The 20456-nt window shown below is 40.4% G+C and overlaps 2 protein-coding genes across 22 annotated transcripts in view; one reads left to right on the top strand and one right to left on the bottom strand.

The window, feature by feature from the left end:
- Positions 1 to 26: 26 nt before the first annotated feature.
- Positions 27 to 778, top strand: LOC107981011. Its single transcript, XM_016984845.2, has 3 exons — positions 27 to 243; positions 321 to 405; positions 496 to 778. The coding sequence occupies exons 1-3, from the start codon at positions 125 to 127 to the stop codon at positions 688 to 690; spliced, it is 399 nt and encodes a 132-aa protein (XP_016840334.1). The 5' UTR covers positions 27 to 124; the 3' UTR covers positions 691 to 778.
- Positions 779 to 1796: 1018 nt separating this feature from the next.
- Positions 1797 to 20456, bottom strand: part of LOC100118516 (flocculation protein FLO11) — a 32650-nt gene continuing 13990 nt past the window's right edge. For 6 of the 21 annotated variants that reach the window (XM_031928625.1, XM_031928620.1, XM_031928622.2 and 3 more), the window contains 13 exons: positions 19040 to 19156; positions 17387 to 17567; positions 16480 to 16828; positions 15907 to 15942; positions 15146 to 15452; positions 14425 to 14697; positions 11682 to 12038; positions 11362 to 11607; positions 11092 to 11255; positions 9868 to 10371; positions 9138 to 9624; positions 8508 to 8716; positions 1797 to 6193 (listed from right to left, as the gene is read on the bottom strand). In XM_031928625.1, coding sequence (XP_031784485.1) covers positions 6025 to 6193; positions 8508 to 8716; positions 9138 to 9624; positions 9868 to 10371; positions 11092 to 11255; positions 11362 to 11607; positions 11682 to 12038; positions 14425 to 14697; positions 15146 to 15452; positions 15907 to 15942; positions 16480 to 16828; positions 17387 to 17567; positions 19040 to 19129 — 3372 coding nt within the window. In that variant the 5' untranslated portion in view covers positions 19130 to 19156 and the 3' untranslated portion in view covers positions 1797 to 6024. Of the gene's footprint in view, positions 6216 to 7172; positions 7196 to 8507; positions 8717 to 9137; positions 9625 to 9867; positions 10372 to 11091; positions 11256 to 11361; positions 11608 to 11681; positions 12039 to 14424; positions 14698 to 15145; positions 15453 to 15906; positions 15943 to 16479; positions 16829 to 17386; positions 17568 to 19039; positions 19157 to 20456 lie in introns of all 21 variants that reach the window. The other 15 variants (XM_031928627.1, XM_031928624.1, XM_031928630.1 and 12 more) reach the window with 9 other exon arrangements.

Raw genomic sequence — 20456 nt, 5'->3', positions numbered from 1 at the left:
AGAAGAACTGAAGATGTGGTGTGGTCAGTCTGGTATCGGGGCTCAAGGTGACGACATCGTCCTGGTGTATTGCGAGATTGGGTAGTCATTGTGACTCCAAGTGGTTTGAGATATAATTCGAGAGATGACCTTTAAGGCGTTGCTCAACTACGGAGGGTACCATCACGATGCGCCAACACCGCCTGCTATGGATAGGTACCACGGAGGTGGTGCACACTATGATCATGGACATGGCTGGCACAGGTAATGTACACGTAATACATTTTTACATCAGAGTTTAAGTAAATCTGAAAATTTAATTGTTTGATTTTGTAATTCAGCAAAGGGAAGGGTGGTGGAGGCAACGGCGCAGCACTCAGTGCGTTGACCCTCTTGGCTTTTCTCTTCCTCATGAATGTGATGCAGGTGAATTTTTAAAAAATAATTAATTTTCTACCCTTGACGATCAATTATCAAAGTTAAATGCCTCTCAACGTTATTTCTTTACTCGATCAGCAATCTCTGATGGAGAACAATGCCACCGAAACGACGACGGCTACCACGATATTCTTACGCGAAGACCAACAGCCAATTTCCTTAACAGCAAGACAAGACGGCGATAAAAGCGTCGAAAAGGACACTGCCGAGAGCTCCGTCGAGAAGGAAGTGAAGAAAGAAAAAACGTACATTAAGATAATTAAACCGAACTGAGAGTTTGAAAACACTTTATTACTATTGCTAGACTGCATAATATTTTAAATTATTTATTTATTCTTTGTACCTAATTCAATTTATTTATTTATTTATTTATTTATTTATTTATTTATTTTGAATAAAAGGATCATATGGTGAAGACAATAACGAGTCAGTGATTAAAACACATAAACATTTTATTTTTTCGAACATGAGGTCGTCGAACGATTCGCATAATGTATTAGCATTCGAAAATGTATTCTTTTCTCCTCTTTCTCGCAAATAGTCGTATGTACATAACATTAGAAACACTTAAATATCCTTTGTTTTATTTCTCATAGCATCTTATACGCCTTAAAAATCATGAACGCTCACGTATTGCTAAGGATTGTGTGTTTGGGGCGTCGTGTTCCGCGCGCCTTTTTCGCCTACGTTATACAGAGACATTTTTTGTTTGTTTGTTTGTTGCAGCTTTTGTTAATTTATTGTAACCTTTATTGTTAGCCTTTAGTTCTCACGGGAGGAAACGACTCTTTTCTCCGGATCTAGTGTGTCACATCGTTTTTATTTTCTCGCTACTTTTGTTATTGACTTCACGCGTCTCTTCGACAACAGAGTAAACTGATATCGATTGCAAAACGAATCGAACGTTCCTTGACTGACGCGTATATTTATCGTTTGTTCTCTTGTCGAATCGACGCGTCCATCATAATATAGTAATTTCTATTATCATCTCTTAATTGTCTAAAAAAATGTCTTCGCGAAACAGTCGAGGAACAACAGACATACTAGACGCTCTCTCGCGCCTCCAAGTATGTATAATATATATATATATATATATATATATATATATATATATATATATATATATATATATATATATATATATATATATATATATATATATATATATATATATATATATATATATATATATATATATATAATTTCTTTTAATTCGCCGCTAGAAAAGGTTAGAAAAGTCGTCGCTAAAATACGATGATAATGTTGGAATTATTTGTTTGTTTTTTCTCTTTATATTCCAGAGTCCAAATCTCGCCAGTATTACTTTTTTCCTTTCGTTATCTCGTGGAGGGGATGGGATAACACACTTCGAAGCAGAATTAGTTAAAAATTAGTCGATATATTTTTTCGTCTCGTCTTCATCACTGTTATACATCTCTTCTGCTCTTCCTCTTTCGCCCTACCTCTTTTGACTGTGATTTGCGAAATTTATAGACAGCATTTTCTATTTTTCGTTCTCAGCCAATTTCACGCCTTTCTTCCTATTCCTCACAAAAGCATCAACAATAAAATTCTTTTCCTTCGCTCACTCTCCTTTGTTTCTCAAGTGTTGCGAACGCTATTTACACTCACATTGTTCTTAACCGCGTTGATTGTAAGTAGAACAGCTCTTAGATAGAGATTTCATCAAAGTCCCCATGCTCTTCCTATGATTATATTCTGTCCAACAGTTATAATAAATGAACAAATCAATTGAATGACCGACAAACTTGCCTCTGATACTGATACTGTTCATCTGAGAATGACAAAACAACTTCGTGCTTCTTTGATGAAATCTTCCTTACTTAAGTAGCAACTGTACATACGTAGCCTTATTAATTGGGGCGTCAATTCTGGGCACGTTATATAAGAACGAGGGGAATAGATAAAAGCTATATTCCTAATATATTATTCCCTTTTTCTTCGTCAATGAATAAATATCTACGGGCTACGTTCTTTTACGCTCATCTCTCGAATGATTATGAGTTCATCATCTCTTGCTCTTAATGTACGAACGACTTAGACATTATTATTATTATTAATATTAATATTATACGAAAAATATTGCGAACAAATGGTTTTCTCGTTTGTTTGTCAATGCGGCGATAGAATGAATCCTTATACAACACAAAGTGTTTACAGCGTTTTCAATATATCTAGAATTATTTCAAGCTTAAGATGTAATATACAGAGCTACGAAAAATTCATCACTATTTTATTACTCTTGTCTCACACGTAGACAAGCAGAAATCCTTTCTTTGTTCTCCAAAAAGTAAAAAACACAAATATTTTTCTCTTTATAAATAATGTGACGCTATACTGCAAGTATATAAAATCAGACGACATAACTGCGACTAAAATTTTAATGCAACTTTACCTCATTTTAATTTTTTTGATCTTTCACTGAAAATTTCTTCATTAACGGACACACCTGTTTAGTTTATCAATTAAAATTGATACCGTCAATATCTTTTTCCTGTCTATCTTCGCCGTACCGTATTAAATCTATGACCAAATTGACTCTCTTGATATACTTTTGTCAAACGCGTATATGAGAAGTGATTATACAGATCTGGTGCTACTAACACGTCAAATCCGATACGTGCTCATTTCGGTACAATAAGTAATTTGTGGATGAAAGATATACAAGCGTGGACCTGCGATCCTTTGTAATTACGAAGTATATGTCTAACTTTTTTTTAGTAGTACTTTTTTCTGAACACAGTATAGTTTCTCGTTGATAGCCGCGACAGCGGCAGAGTCTCGAAAGAGGTCGAAATCGCGTTTTCGACAAATGCGTTTTTAGTGATGCGTCTCGTTTGTTTGTTTTTTGTTTGTGTCAACGCTTCGTCTCGAATTGAAGAAAGAGATAAGGTGTGTGGCGTTTTGAAAATATGCCGTTGAGTGAGCTGTGAAAGTGTTTTGATTTTTTTTGTATTTAGCGTAGTTTTTTTCGTACAAAATAATGCGACGAATTCGTTGATGAAATTTTTTTTTTTTATTTTATACAAAAGTTGATTTGGCCTTTGTAAAATTGTTGCACGCGACAACGATCAACGAAACAGTGAATAAAAAGTTTCGCTTTACGACATTGAATATACTTTTTTATATAAGATTAACAAACACTTACTAATACGAGAATCTTACTATTTTGTGCTTTTTCAATAACGATTTGCTTATGTCGATACTTATACAAGTTAAAAAAATCATTATCAACAAACACGCGATTTTCCAGTTATTACTCAACAGCATTTTTTCGTACAGAACATTCAATTTATCATCAGATCACCTCTAATATCCTTTGTGTGATTTTCGCTTTTCCAGTGACAAACGCCAATCAATTTGTGCTAATTAGCTCATAAGCAAATAAATTTGAGCTGACGCAAAATTTGGGTCGAAAATCCGAAAACTTTGACTCTCTATCCGCACATACTATAATCACACAGTAAGTATAAGAGTTTACGTTTTCAGCCAGTATAAAGAAATTCATCAGAAAAGTAACTCTTGTCAAAGGGGGGAAGAAGATAATGTTCATCACGATGCCTTGCTTCCCTCTCTATAATATGCTATTCTTTTATATTTACGCTATTTACAAACGACGAGGAAAATAAACGATCTGTGGGGGACAGAAGGCTCGTGATGGCTGAAAAGCACAAGCTTTAATGCTATCGCGTCGCATTTTTTTCTTTTTGTCCTCTTTTACCTTTTTATACGCCTCTGTGTGTATCCGTGTACATATCCTTCTGTCTTTTTGTGTTTGTTTCACGCGTTCGATAAAAGTAAAATATCAGTCGAGACTTAAGTTCAAAGTATATTTATAATAAATGTGTATATATATATATATATATATATATATATTTATTTATTTATTTATTTATCGCACGACAATGAAATTCTTAATAGCAAAAGAAGCAGTCGAAAACGACCCTTTCCCATTTTTTTTGTATTATCATTTATGTCTTTTTAATGTAATAAGGTTTGTTTTTTCATTGCAAGCTACTTATTTGTTCGAAAATTCTTAACGTTAGTGATGTGCGGTGAAATTTCGGATGAATTTTACGTTTTACATACATAGTTAATATCACTACGGTGCACTAGACGTACTCGCACAAAAGTCACTTTTCGATATAGATATAGTCCTTTAATCGTCTCGACGATTATAACAGTCATCTATAAATATCAATGAAAAATCGAACGAAAGGACAAAGTGAAGAAGTGGACTTTTTTGCATTCGAGATTTGTATCTATAAATAGTGCTTCATTACGTTTTTTCACTACGATACTTTTCGAAAAACTTTACCGAGTTTATTATACGTTTAGAGTTTCAACAATTCTTATAACAATGAACTTTCGAAATTTCACCGTACCGCACGTTATCTATGTCTAAAATGAAGGTATATCATTACACGCTCAACTTGAAAATTCCAATGTTTAGTCATCGTTTTTGTCTGCACTCGACGATAAAAAGTGTCTATTTTTGTGTGTCGTCGAATTTTACTAAAAAGGTTCAATAAGTCAAAGACATGACTCGAGAGAACGAGAAGCATTACAAATGCCGATAATACAGAATTTCGTCTGACGCTTTCACACGTTAATACTGATGAAGAGTAGACGCACTTCCGAAAAGTGTGACATGGAGTAACATTGTAAAAAACGTCTCTCAAAAAATTTTTTTATCCATTCTTTAATCGCTAGACCGCCAATCGCCCTCGATTATATGGCTAGAGCGAAATTCGTAAATTCGAGAAAGCTATATAATTGCTATTTTATTTTCTTTATAATCACATCGACGAACAAGTGAATTTGCATATGAACATTCCTTTATAACATCGGAAAAACATTCATTATGTACAATTTGAATATACTCGTTTGGTCGAATATTAGTCTGATGTCTATAGAATAGGCTATAACGTGCTTCGTGAATGTTTCACAAATCCTCGTCTAGACACACATCACCGTCCAAATATGGATAATATATAGTTCAAACGTTCTGCACTAAACATCAATGTCCTCTATTCTACCGAAATCTTTAAAATCCTTGACGCCTCTATATAGCTAAATCGATTTCCACGATTATACAAAGGGAGTGAAAAAATATATACTGATTAAAAGATGTACTGGAATAACAGGTCATTTCGTTTCTCGAATCTACGAATTCTCGCCTGCATGTACACGAGCTTTGCGCGCGCGTCTGCTTGTAAAAATGTGTGGAAGGTATAATATTTATCTCGACGTCGAATTTCGCGACGCGTATATTCGTGTGTCGATCGCAATAACAACAACAATGTATGTATGTGTACCTTTAAGAATTAGATAATAATAATAAGTCAAATTTAACACGAGAACGAAGAGTGAAAAAAATGAAAGATACAGTTCGATTTGATTTCTTACTAATATCGTCGTATGTGATATTATCGTCATTTATATGTAATATTTATCATCGTTATCATAATTACCATAATAATAAATGCAAAACCACTTTGCCTAATGTATATATTATATAATAATAATCTTTGTCTGTAAGCGTCCAAAGGTATGAACTTGCGATCAACAATTGCGAAAGTTTGATTAGATCAGATGATGCTCGTCCTCAGTCTCCTCCTGGGATATGATGCTAGACCGGTTGGAGCTCACGTCGAGATCCATGGCGAAAGGCCTGGCTCCACCATTGCTACCCGAGCGCTGGTGTCCAGGCGTGTAATCGGCGCTGAGGCTGCAGTCGAGTGAACTGTTGTCACTGGAAGTACAGAAACAAATTTCTACTGGATCACCGGCGATTCGTAATCGAGCCTTAAACCCCCCCCCCCCCCCCCCCCGAGCGATCTTTCTACGTGATACATTGGCAAGGGACCTTCTCCATTTTTCAGTTAGGAAGATTTGGTCTATCTTTTGATATGTTGATGTTGTTGTGGTTTTATCGAATATACAACGCATACTTTATGCATTTACATTGTATCTGGTGCGGCGTTGTCCGTTTATCGTTTATTCATGTTGGTTTTATACTGTAACATGTGTTATAGGCTGGCATCATATTATCTGAGATTCGTGATTCGACTTATCGTGATTGACGATGGTTTGTGATTTGTATTGCGCGGCGAGTCTTTGTTAATAATCAGTATTATCGAACCAAAATTTAAATAATTCACGTTTGCAACGACTCTTTACGACTTTACGACTCGGCAACATTTTAATTCAGGATCTTTCGAATACTATATACTTTATAGCACAGTGTGGCTAAAATCCGCTGTTAAGTCACGCCTATCTGTGACTAAAGTAGTTCTTTTTTGCACCGTGTCTATCGCACGAGCGTAGCGAGTACGTAACATATAACGCTAACCTCACGGTGCAAATAAGGACTACTATAGTTACGAATAGGCGAGACTTGCGGACTTTAGCAGTGTGCGCTATAAAATTTTATACGATACTCTTGACTTAAATGGTTCTTTTTTACACGGCGCAGTTAGAACCCGAGCGTAGCGAGGGCTCTAAGCGCCGTATAAAAAAGAACCATTCAAGTCACACACGTATCGTAATATACTATTGATTATTAATAAAGACTAAACTATGTTAATGAAAGTTACTATACTTGAATGCTCGCAAAAGCTATTAACATGCATGTATGGATGCAAGCTTATCGTTTATGTCTGATTTGTCTGAGCATGATCATGAATATTTGTTTTCTAATGGTTGAAAGATTACTTTATGAAATTACTTACAATAAGAAGATTATGTAGTTCTCCTTAGTAATATGCAACAGGAAAAAATGTTAATTTAAGTCACGTCGCTCTTATCTAAATTAAACTACTCCGTTATAATCATTCGCTGTTTTTTTTTCATTTAAACAACAGTCAAAAAGCTTCGATATTTAACGTAGAGATTCTCTGTCCAATTGTTTGAATGTGTCACGTCTTTAGAATTTTTCCAATCATATTAACCCTTTACTATAATATAACAATGTTATATTTGGAATATATACATTATCTTTACAATGGAATATATTGCATAAAAATATATAATAATTTGGAAAAAATAATTTACAATGCAGTGCATGCGGTATCATCGTTGATCTTTTATTCTTCGTTACTTCCACTAGATCTCATGCAACGCAACGTATATACCCATTGCTATAATATCTAGATACAATATCTTTAAAAATTACTATATATATAATAGACAAAACTATGATAAAAATTTAAGTCACAAAACTCGATTTGTATTAAATTCATTATTTCGTTAAATTCTCTTCCAAAGCTTTCATTTCCTACAAAATCTACTTTCGAATCTTCACAAATGCTGTTACTCGTGTAACAAAAGCCTTTCATTCCTTAAACGAGGAATCATCTAGATAACATTACGTATAAGTTTCCAGAGACCATTTTTAGAAAGAATAACGCTGTGATTTTCTCTCGAGTATTGACTCGATTGACTCTTATTTATTTTCAAACAGAAGTGTAATAATCATTATTCCATAGCTATCTTACTAAATCGATCATGTTGATTGGAGAAATGTATGAATATTGAAAAAAGTTATTTTATTTGTACAGCGATTCATTAGATAATGTACATTGGAGTACACCGATGATAAAAAATTTGAAATACACGACACATATATCATTGTAATATATTACAAAAGTCGAAAATATCTGATAACACCAAGATTCTTATTCACAAAAATTGGAATATTCACATTGTATTAATGAAGCTTGAATCGAATGAATTGAAGTTCAATGAAAAAAGGGTCTCGTGAAACTGAAATAAAATCGATTGATAATGAAAGAGAGGAAAATGCATAGATAAAATCAGATCGAAAAATGAGTGCATCGCTTGGAAAATCCTTGAAGCAACTCGATACTCAACGTACAGTAAGATAAAACAAAATACTTCGAGAAATTTTCCAGAGCAACATCATCCGCCACTACGTAATATAACGTTGAACGAAAAATCTTTTCCGCGAGTTATGCACATACAAAGTACAGAAAAAGATATATAGAGACACAATATAGATTATATTTCCTGGTGAAAAATGGCCAAGATCCGTGCGTGCGCATTACCTGACGATGCTGGCTCGGTCAGCGTTGGCGGACTGACCGCCACCATTGGTGGCGCAGTTCTCGCCGTTACAGACGCCGTTGGCCCCGCTAGTCTGGCCACCGGGTTGACAGCTCGACGAAGACTGTCGAGACGACTGGAGTGACGCTCGACGCGATTCCTCGTGGCACTCGCAACGACACTCCTCCGGTTGCACGTAGCTGTACTGGCCCTGGCGACGAAGAGAGTTTGTTTAGCGATTAAACTATAATTTTTTTTTTTCAATTTTATTGAATTTTATGATATGTAATTAATAATATATGCGGCACGCGAAAATCCGATACGTTATTATCTACTATTTCCGTCACTGAGAGATGCTTCAGGCGTCGAAGCGTTGTGGTTGGATCAGCGGAAAATTTTGCTGGTCTAGCGTCAAAGGATCCGATCCCTATCATTTATAGCTAAATACAGGTCGTCTCGCGACGATACTGCTGCTGTGGACTGACCCTGCATTATCGGGTCTTTTGAATCTAAGGATGCTGTACCTCAACTGCATTGTATCGGAAGTAATTTCCAACTCCGAAGCAAAATTAAACTGCACTTTCGTCTGATCGAAACTTACTAATAATAAAATTTACTCAAAAACTCCGTACCACGTTTCCAGCTCCAGGCTGTGACAGCTTAGCCTCATCCTCCAGCCTGGGTATGGTCTGTATCCTCTTGGGCGCTTTCCTCTTCTCCGGTATCTCCTCAAAATTAATCCAATTGGCTGGTCTCTGTTGCTGCTGCTGCTGCTGCTGCTGCTGCTGCTGCTGCTGCGTCGACTGAGTCGTCCTCGTGGTGAGAACCGTCGTCGGGGCTCGTGGTGGCAGTGGAGGTGGGCTCGGCGACTTGGTCAGACTCAGACCTCGAGGCACACCGACTCGACCGGCGAACTCGCTGAAGGTGTGACCGGTGGTGGGCCGGTGTGGTGACTTGAGTTTGAAGCTGTCCTCACGAGGCAAGGAGATCTTCATCTTGTCGGCGCTTCGGCGGTGCCGGTCTTGGTGGTCATCGTGCGTCGAGGTGTGCATAATGAACTCGTCCAGGAGCGTCGGGTTGATGGGTGTCGTCGAACGCGGCCTTTCTATCGGCGTCGTTCTGGAATTACGGAAAACGTGTTTGAGTGTGATATTATGTTCTTATTTGTGATAAGAACTGCGGGTTTAGACGCGACACTTGGACGGATTCCTTGTTACAACGAATCAACAGCTGTCCTGATAGTCTAAGGCTTCTCTTGATAGGAAAGAAGGCTTCTGATGATATTGACTCGGTCAAAATTCGTATCATTGAATAATTGTAAAAGATTTAATTCAATATAGCAAGTCTAACGACTAAAATTACTTTTTGACTTCTTGGAGCCTCTGCTTCACAGGCAAAATGGGCACAGCGACGCTCTTCTCCATCGGCAGCGTCGTCGGGACGTACGGCAGGTCCTCCTCGAAGCTCTCCTCGTAGCAAAGTCCCTTCCTCTCGTCGGGCAACTCCTCTATACCCTTCTCTGCCTTGTTCCTGATGAAGTCGATCTCTGAGTCACGCTCGGACTCGGAGCTGTTGTGGTCGAGGTCGGAAACGACACTCGGCGTCTTCGTGATCGGCGCCTGAAGCAGTATCAGCTCGTCCCGTTGTACCGGAGTCTCCGGCTCGGGAACTATTGGCTTCGCGACTTTGCCGTTGACCTCGACCTTCGGAGGTAGTCCCGGAGGTGCTTCGGTCGGTCGCTGGATCGTTTTGCTCTTGCGCTTGGGCTTGACCATCTCGGGCTTCTTGGTGATCGAGTCCTTCGATGAACTCGTGGACATGCGCTGAAGACGGGCGTCTTCCCGGTTCTCGGAGACCGGCTGCTGACTGTGGAGTGGGTAAGCTTGAGTTATTTTCATCGATAAATAAATTTGATGTGAAAAACAAAACAAAAATTATAATTATGTCCGAAGCTAGCACAAGGTAAACAGCTCTTACGACGGTATCCCGTAAGAAGGTAACGACATGATCGCGGACGCAATCGCGCGGAATTACGCGGTTAACAAGCTCAAACACGGCAAATGTGAAATTAGTCCTCGGAGCAAAGACACGAATAAACAAAGTGCATTATCATCTTCCACATTCGCGGACAAACAAGTGTCCTCTCCTCTCTCTCTCTCTCTCTCTCTCTCTCTCTCTCTCTCTCTCTCTCTCTCTCTCTCTCTCTCTCTTTCTCTATAGCGCGTCAGCTTAACGAAGTAGCGCACTCGCTCGCGTTTCATCAAGCCGTCTTGTCCGCCACGACGAAAGAAAACTAATTTTCCATTCACCTCCCGCTGCGTCGACAAAACTTTTCTTCTTCCTATATAGCTCCGCCTTAATAATATTCGGCCTGAAAACTACTTGCGCTGCGAAATTCCATCAATTTTCCCGCGGAAACTTTTTGTATTGAGTTTAGTATTTTTCACGCTGGAAAACTTTTGTTTACCACCGGACTACTTGCCAGCGGAGTTTTAACTAGCAGTTAGAGGCGTGGGCGATTTTAGGACACTTTTTTCAACAGCGAGTTGTTTAAGGTGCGGAATAGTTTCGGGTGCACACACTTACCTGACGCTCGTAACGTCCCGCCTGTCGTCGGTCGCGATTTTCGAGTCCCTCGACTCGCTTTTCGAGATCTGCGAGTCCCTCGAGTGGCTCTCCGGGAGCCTCGTGCTGTCACCCGACGACGAGGAGATTCTCGCGCCGTCTCTGCTTCTCCTTTCGCTTCTTCTCTGTAATTTTTCATGTAGACAAGGGAGGAGGAGTTAGTTTGGTGAGCACTTATGGGAATTTAGGGGATGTCTGACCGCATATAGTGCAATCTACTGATTTTTTTACCGATTTTCGATGGTGTTCGATGGTGACATCGGTGCAGACGATGTTCGCCGACGTCTGCTGTGGACTGGAAGCGTCGTAATCGTCGAGGTGCTTTGTCGGACTCTCGAGCGGTATCGCGACGCTTTCCGAGGACAGTACGGTCTCCTCCGGTTCATTTTCCTTCTCCGGCTTATTCCTGAACTCGTCGTTATCGCCGTAAAGACTGATGAATATCACGTCCTCCTTACGACTCGACGGTCGACTTGGCTGTGAATTGGACAGTTGACAAATTCAATGCATTAATCATAGCAACATTTTCGAAAATAAGAAAAGAAGCTCACCGTGTGCTGCTGGTTGAAGGTAAACTCGACGCAGCCAATACTGTCGAGATTCCCATGCGAGCCATCCAAGGTATCCGGCGTCCCTATGCTGCTCCCGCTCTTCTTCCTCTCCCTCTTCTTGAAAAGACTGAGCGTCGACGAGAAAACACCTCCACCACCGGAGGTCCTACTCCGCGAATCCGGCCTCCTGGTACTGCTACCCCCGGGCGACTTCTCGCCGGAACTCGGTCGCTCGCGACTCTTCGATCGGCTGCGCAGACTCTCCGCCGTGTCTTTCAGTCGACTCGCCAGACTCGTGCGACGCGAACTCGTCGTTGGGGAATCTTGACTCTGGATGCTCGCCGCGTCCGTTCGACCCTTTTCGGGATTTTTTATTAGTCAGAGGTTCTGGCATGAAACATTGATTTTTCGGGTCGACTGGAAAGTCGGTCGAAATCCTCGACTGGATTAACTTTTATCGATTTTACGATACTCGTTGGAAATCAACTACGATGTAAGCTTGCAAGGTTTACAGTGGAAGAACATTAACGTGCGCACGTGTACGATAAAGTTCGTTCTCATTTTAATGAAGATGTGTGCTCTGTGTTTCGTAATTCTGAAACAACTTCTAACGTGGACTACACGCGCGCTTCGGGTTTAAATTCAATAGAAGCCAAAGTGTTTACTATACACTCACACATAGATGTTCCTTCTAAATACAGAGTGAAATTATACGAGTGCACGCTATTACTTCGAAGCGCAAAAGTTGATTACGTGGGGAATGTTTGAATTAGTTATTGAGTTAACCCAGCTGATTGTAAATTTCGACGAACTTTCAGTTCGTATTCAAACGGACACAAACACCAGAGTCGTGTGTTTAAATTTTCACTCCATACAACTTTTGCATGACATTTGTGTAAAAATGTGAACTTTTATGTACAAGATGAGTGAGACTGAGGTTTTCGCAGTATTTTATAATACAATTTTCCGCAGCTGAAAATTTAAACGCACGTTTATGTATAACATCGTTACAGAAGCAGATATATTCACATGGACACTTTTACACAAATTGTACACAAAAATGTTGTGCATGATTAGGAGACATTAGTTTGTAATTAAACAATTAAGATAATCAATAAAATCGCCGTAAAGTTATTGGAATAAGAAATGATACTTTTTCGACTAACGCTACGATTTAACTCTCGTCTATTATTTTTCAAACACAGCCACTGTATATTCGACTGTATGTATCATTGTGTTAAGCACCACTCCAAATATCACATAATTTAAATCGTTTTCAATCAAATAGCAAACTAGATGGTCTTTTATCAGTTTTTCAACGTTATAGCGGTTGGTGTATTTCGTGAACTACGGTGTTTCCACAAAACTAATATGCAAATGACAAGTAATTCATATTGCTTGATAATATATAAACAAAAATGTACCGAATGAATATTCACATTCTTTTGGCGATGAACTTGTTTGAAACTCTGCGCTATTGTTTACTCGGATGTCTTTTCTTTTATGAGGAAAGTTTAAAAGGGGTTCGATGATTGAGCGTTTTACTTGGATATCTGATATGCGAGCGAATCTTTATGCTTACCTTATTCAACTTTTAGAAATTACGGGAAGTCAAATTTTTAGAAAATCTACTATAGTACTGATGTATCTTTGAGTTATTCAGATTTTATTGTAAATAATAAAATACATCGTCAACAAACTCTTTGTCTAACGGAAAATATAAACAATACACAATAAATAATCAAGTAACAATCGATGCGCCATAATCTGTACTTATTATATGTATATATCTATCTATGTACGTATTTTATCTATAACGCTTTCAGTCGCTGTGCATTTTTCATTTTTTACGTATTGTATTAATTGTATAGCTATATCCGACAGCAATAAAAAATTTAACTCTGATGTAACGACTATAACGCAGTATAAGTATAAGCGTAGAAACGATCATCATCACTAACTACTCGTTTATTTAACAGAAACTCTTTCATTATTAGGGGAGTTTGGGAAGGTATTGTAAACTTACATTTGGTAAGCTCGAGTTCGCATTCGCAAGAAAATAAATAAATAGTGTATGATAAGTTGACTATTAAAGACTTGTTGGATCAATTGGCAATATATAGCGACTCTATATTCGGATAACAACAGCACAATAACAATATATTCAACGAGTTGAAAATTTGTACAAAATGGATGCGTCAAGCTTCAACCTCCCCTGCATATAATAATGAAAAATCCGAAGCAAGTTTAGAGAGGTTCATTTAAATAACACGGAGTTGTTCACACGAGGAAAATAACATATCCGAGCCCGATAAATCATGCATGGATTCTACGTAAATCTGAATAGGAATTCCACGATGTATGCAAACGAAATCCTCCGATTGCCAGCATCAGCCGAGATATTTTGTTTCCATAATCGCCTAATCTACCTACAATCATGCATGACTATACAATTCCCTATAGTAAAAATTTCCTTTTGTAAACAAAAAATATCTGGTGTCCACCAAAATATAAACACTCTATTATTGTTTAAACTGATTCACCAGATAGTTTTCGCTACCTTGCGTCATTCTACAGTACACAGCATTGTCACTCCCCGGACCGTCCAAAAGCTCGCCAGGTGCATTTATATATAGTTATCATCGACATAATAACAGTATAGGTATATCCGCTCACTCGAAATATGTATAATAATATAACGCAATAATGAAGGTGAAGAGTCGGCTCAACTGGACATATCTACCTTGAAGATCGAAGCAAAGCTACTCTTCCTCGAGACGGAAGACGGACTGGGCGTCCTCGAGCCTTCGAGGTCGCGGATCTTCTGGTGCCTCTGGAGCTTCGGGGTGTCGAGGACCGATCTCTCAGCTGCGGCTGCTCGCGACGATGTCGAGGCTGTGCTGGGACTGCGTTTGCGCCTGTCGTTCTGGAGGTCGAGACTCGCTGGCTTCTGCAGATCCGACGACGACTTGGACGAGTCGTCGTCGGGATCCTTCGGCAGCTTTATTATTGGCACCTGGTGTCAAATGAAATTCATAAAATATACTCTTCTTGCCTATAAATCGTTGGAAAACTATCAATCGAGCAGTGATAACGAGCTCCATTGTTTATCGGACAATCCCTTTATCCGACGAACTGCGCGTGCGAGTAACGCTCCGTGGGTCATCATCATCAGCTCCACGAGAGTATAGCGTATGCAACACAGTAGCGATCTCGCGGTATAACTAAACGGCTAACGCCTATCAATTTCCAGTAGAAGCCGCGCGCCGGGCGGCCAACGTATCAAAATCACGAATCAGGCGTCAGCCCCAGCCCGGCAGAGCCGACCTACATCGTTCCGTACAGAGCCGCAATAGTGGCCGCGTGTCTACGAGTACACACTCGGCCCCCTTTCACAAACACTCGCTCTATACCAATACACAGAAGTCCCGTCCGTGAAATCAAGGCGGGGGTGCATATCTCACCTCGATGTTGACTCTCTTGAGGACCTTCTTGGTGATCTCGACCTCGCGCCTGAAGATTTCCTTGCGCTCCTCGCGACCCCGTCGTCTGATGGGCAAGTCCAGGGGATCGGGCTTGAGGTTGCCCCCCACGATGGGCACACGGATGCTCTCGGGTATCATGGCCCGGGTCGAGTCCTCCTCGCGCTGCAGCAGAATCTTGGCCAGGTCGTCGTTCTCCGGCTTCGAAGGTTCGATCAGGGTGTTGGCCAAGGTCGAGACGCTGCCGCAGAACGACGTCTCCAGCAGGCATTTGTGTGGACTCGGCGATCTGGAGAGTGCGTCGGAGGGGATTAGAGCGACGTAACGCGCGTTTGTCCGGGTTCGATTATCATCGTGCGTGACATTAGCGAAATGAGGTCTATAATCGGATCGTGTCAGATTGGGGATTGTTTAGTCGGGGCTAATCTGATGACAAAGTCGCGCGAACACTGTTGAGCCTGATGGCAGTGGGAATGCTGCAGTGTGCGGGTGCGGGTGGTAAAACTAATCTGGTTAGAGGCTCTATACGATCGATGAGTTAGAAGCGGACGAACAAACGTCTTCGCTCTCCGTTGGGTTTGACGTGTGAAGCAATAATGTCGTTTAGTGAATCGCTAAGATTGCATCTCTCTTGTTTTTTTCTAATGTTGTGATGAGTCGTTAGTGAGCCAATGCCGAATTATTATTGTTGTTGGTATTCTACAAGTGGACTATCAAAACACCGTAAAATAAACCTTGCTCACTTGAATTTCACTTTACTAGTCTTTGGACGGTTCTTCCTGCAACGATCATGAAGGTAAATAATTTAATACCCCTCGACTCCGGGGAGAAGGTATAACACTTGGTGCAGGTACGATATAAACTTTGTTAGATTTTTATGTTGAACTTTACCGAGGTTCATATAACGGAACTTTGCATTAATAGCGGTGTATAAACTTACAGAACTATTCGCGAACTTTTCATCGCGTCAGTGCGCGGTAAGTTAAATTTGACAGAGCGAATGTTGAAGAGAAAGCTTCTTAGCTGTTCTCGAGCGTGGATAAAAAAACGTTGTCTTTGCTTTCTTAATTTATCAGTATTTTTCGAAACTCTCTCTAGGAAAACGGTATTGGCAATATCCTGATTAATATTTTTGAACCGGTTCCAAATTCCGAACGAAATCGTGTATTGATTGAAGTAGCGAGCTTCACCTCGCAGGAATTTTCAGATTAGCTGTGTCATCGCGCTTTCATCGTGCAAGCACGCGAACGTAAAAATAGATCAATATTGGAAACATTGCAAAATTCTCTGTTTAAAAACAAATCAAATGATCTCACCTCGACGACGTGCCGGAGACAACGGACAGCGCACCGCCGGACACCCCGGATCCCTGGCTGCCGACGCTCGACAACCTGGACGTCCTCCCGCTGACGTTCAGCAGTATGATCTCGCTGCAATTGCTGTCCTTGCGCTCGCGCTCGCCGTGCACCTTTATGCTGACCCCGTGCTCCGACTGGGTGCCGTCGTGCAGTTCCTTGGCGCGTTTCCTCGCCCTCTTAGCCTCGCGCTTGAGGTCCTGCTCGTGTATCGGGTCCTGCAGGTCCAGCTCCTCGGTGGACGAGCGCAGGTCCTGCGCGTCTTCTTTGTAGCCCAACTGCAGTTTGCATCCTTCCGGCGGTGCTATGCCTGCGATGGATACATAGGATGTTATCGTATGAAATTTTAGGTATAGCTATTTTTTCATACTCGTAACAGTTATTCGTGTAACGTCGATAAGAATGTCTGTTAAGGTATGCACAGTCGAACGAAAGATTTTTCTCCGAGTTTTACACTTTGTTCTTTGAATTTGACTAAAATGTTTGTTCTTGCAAAAGGTTCGCGTGCACGAGGAAGCTATACCGTTCTGCTTGCACTGCGCAGAATATTTTTTTCAAAGAAAACGAGCAGCTTTAATTTTAATAGCAGCCCGGAAAAGAGCTTCATTATACTCCACGGCTCGAAAGCTGATGCTCTGCGTCGCATCTCCGCATAAAATTAAAAAAATAACGCCGCTCTCAATTTTCCATGAGAGCCTAATAAAATGGAAAAAACACGAGGAGCCAACCAAGTGGCTTGCGCTAACATAAAGAATCCGTCGTTGAAAACAAAGCATAAGAAAACTCGAGTATACCACCCCCGCTATAATAACTTAAAAGCAGCTCATCGGCGCATAAAAAGAGAGAAGGAAAAAATTTCGATCCTCACCAGCAAGCAGCTCCTTCTCAGGCGTCGACTCTCGCGAGTTGCTGTCCTCGTGCTGGGACGAGCTGCTCGCCCGACTAATGTCGATGCGCGGCGTGCTCGGGGTCTTGAGCGAGCTGGCCGGTGTCACCGGCGTCGTCACCTCCACTATCCCAGGCATCCGCGTCACCGGCTCCGCGCCACCCTGCCGATACCAATATGATTTTTCTTTTTTTCTCTCACGTCTATTTATACAAGCCCTCAATGACGCGGCTTTTTCTCCACACGTGCGGGGTTATTATTAATTATTGAGGATAGACATAACACACGGTGTGTATAGCAGTGATAGCGTCTTTTCGCGGAGTAGTGTTCAATGATTACTGTTGATACGCTCTTCTCGGTGTCGCAGGAGAATACATAGATTCTGTTGTTTTTCCACTCGCTAGATTGCTTCATAGTATTATATAGACACACATGTCTATACGGACTGACTAATAAAAATAAATAGCTCGAGAGCTAGAGAGGGTATACGTGTATCGATTATTTATGCAATTATACGTATGCGTGTTGTATTGTACCGATGAACGTAACGGAGAGCTCGACTAATGTGATTCATTCGCACGTGAGAGAGCGTCGGGTTGAATCGTTGAAAGATTGACGGGTGACCTCATTTGACTGAATTTCGGGGGTGAAAATAAAAGTTTGTGTTGTATCCAGCAGCTGGTGCAGGTACGATTAACCTTGTTTCTCGAGCTGCTGCGGATTTAATCTGATTTTCGAGATTGCCCCATTACTTCGAAATAGGGTTTTATCGAGTGGGCTAAAGTTGGCTGGCTAATATCGGCGCTGCTGTCATGAACGGATACGAGTAGCTGATTATTTTTGATACTGATGGCGAAGGGATGTAGGCGCGTGTACGAAATTATATATTATGTGCGATAATGAAGCATACGAGAGCGTAGTTAGAATGTCTGAAAGAAAAAAGCTTCGTCGACACACACACAGAGAAAGATAGAATGGGGTTATGGATTATTAAAGGTTGGCGTAAGCCTCGCTGAAAATAGACACTCGCGCGCTCGCGCGCTCGAAAGCTCGGTGATAATTTGAATGAGTATATATCGGCGGTATTAACTAGGACATTTCAATTAGCGCGCGATTTCATGGCGGACCATGTATAACTGAAAATTGGAACTTCTTATCCGATCGCTTTTCATTCTCGAACTTTCCCGCCCGCGCGCTGCGGCTATACTCGTTTCGTCGTCCTATCGCTCGAAACTTTTCCTCTCGGATACCGCAACTTTCGATGGCAGTTTTGCGAAATTTTCAAAATTACACCTCTTCCCGCACGTTCTGTACCAATTTTCGTCTCGAGCGTTGTTTCATTTTGTACACGTAATTTATTCAACGTCGGCATAATATACTTTATCCGATATTCGAATTTCGCGCTTAAATGAATAGCTCTACCATCAGGATAAAGAGGTCATTGCTGCAGATCATAGAAAAGAAGTTCCAATCTTCATATACCCGCAGAAAAATCGAACAGAGAGAGAGAGAGAGAGAGAGAGAGAAAGAGAGAGAGAGAGAGAGAGAGAGAGAGAGAGAGAGAGACATAAAATCGATCCGCACCATTTGCGTCTCGCGCGAGTCCGACAGATTGGCCCCGGCGGCTAAACTTACGTTCTCGACTTCGTCGGAGAGGTCCTCGAAAGATGCGATCGGCGCTGGTCCAAGCTTTCTCTGATGAGCGCTTGGGAAGCCCGAAGCCATTTTCCTCTCTATTGCTTCTTACCGCTGCTGCAACAGACCAGTGAAAAATTGCGGCCCTTTAGTATGCATGAGATGCGTACATGTGCGCTGGATGTGTGTGTATAATGTATATCATGTGGCTGCGCGAGAGTTTATGCTCTCGGCGCGTGTAACGTACAGCAATGTATGTGTGTGGGAGGAAAAATGGCGAATTGATCGAGAGGATGAACGTGTCGGATTTCGATAGGGGACGCTGTATTGACGATGGATTAGTGATTTTTTGTTCCTCTATTCTCTGCTGTGACCTATATATTTTGTAGAAAAATGACTGAGAATGACGGTCTGTGTATTTTTGATTGATCAGAATTTGAATGTGGCGTGTATGTATCTACGTGTTCTGTTGGCTGAAGTATGAAAGAGAAACATTAATGGAGCAAAAGATTGAAAACGTGTGTTTTAGGTCAGTATAAAATAGTATATTGTGTACCAAGGGCGTAAAGTGGGCTTTTTTAGGCCGAGTGTGGATTTTGCAGTACGAGCCGCAGACGAGTACTGCAAAATCCACGAGGCCAAAAAGCCCACTTAGCCCTTGGTGCACACCATATTTTATGTAACGCGCGGACGTATTTTCGCGTTTTTTCGTACGTGTTAAGAGGGACTGATGTGACTATTTTTTGACACGGCAACCGTGCTCTTGTCTTGTTCAAACATTATATAAAAGTCAAATTCATTTTTGTTTTTTTTTTTGTAAATAAATAATTGATTTTAACAGTACCGAATTTATAATGAGAAAATTGGAAAAAAATGAAATAAAGTATTATGTAAAGGGTTTTAATGAAAAAAATAAGAAATTTCGACAATGTTAATTATATTTAGTTATAAATTATATATTGTTCAAGAACATAACAGTTTGTACATTTTTTATTTAATAATAAATAATGCACATTTATCAAAATCAACTTTTTTTTTTAAATTACAAAAAAAAATTTTGCGGGCCATAAAGACTTTTTAGCGGGCAATAAAGGCCATTATTGCCCGCTAAAATAACTTTTTTGCCCGCCGGTCAAAAAAGAGTCACTTTAGTCCCTATTAATAGGTACGAAAAACGCGAAAGTCGTTCGCGTGTTACATAAACGGTTTTATACATCGAAAACAGCATGTTGTATGTAGGTACCTCTCATTGCATTGTATCGAATTTCACTGCGAGTATCGCATTGCAGATAGTCGGAGTCGAACTTTCGTACGAAGCAATGAGTTCATTCGAAAAGGTGAGCCATGATGATGACAACTAAATTCCACGAAGTAAATTTCGTTTTACTTTTGTTTTCTACATCGTCACTCAAGACTA

This window comes from Nasonia vitripennis, chromosome 4 (genome assembly GCF_009193385.2).
Source record: "Nasonia vitripennis strain AsymCx chromosome 4, Nvit_psr_1.1, whole genome shotgun sequence".
In the NCBI taxonomy this organism is placed as follows: domain Eukaryota; kingdom Metazoa; phylum Arthropoda; class Insecta; order Hymenoptera; family Pteromalidae; genus Nasonia; species Nasonia vitripennis.
This window is presented reverse-complemented; position numbering and strand designations above follow the sequence as displayed.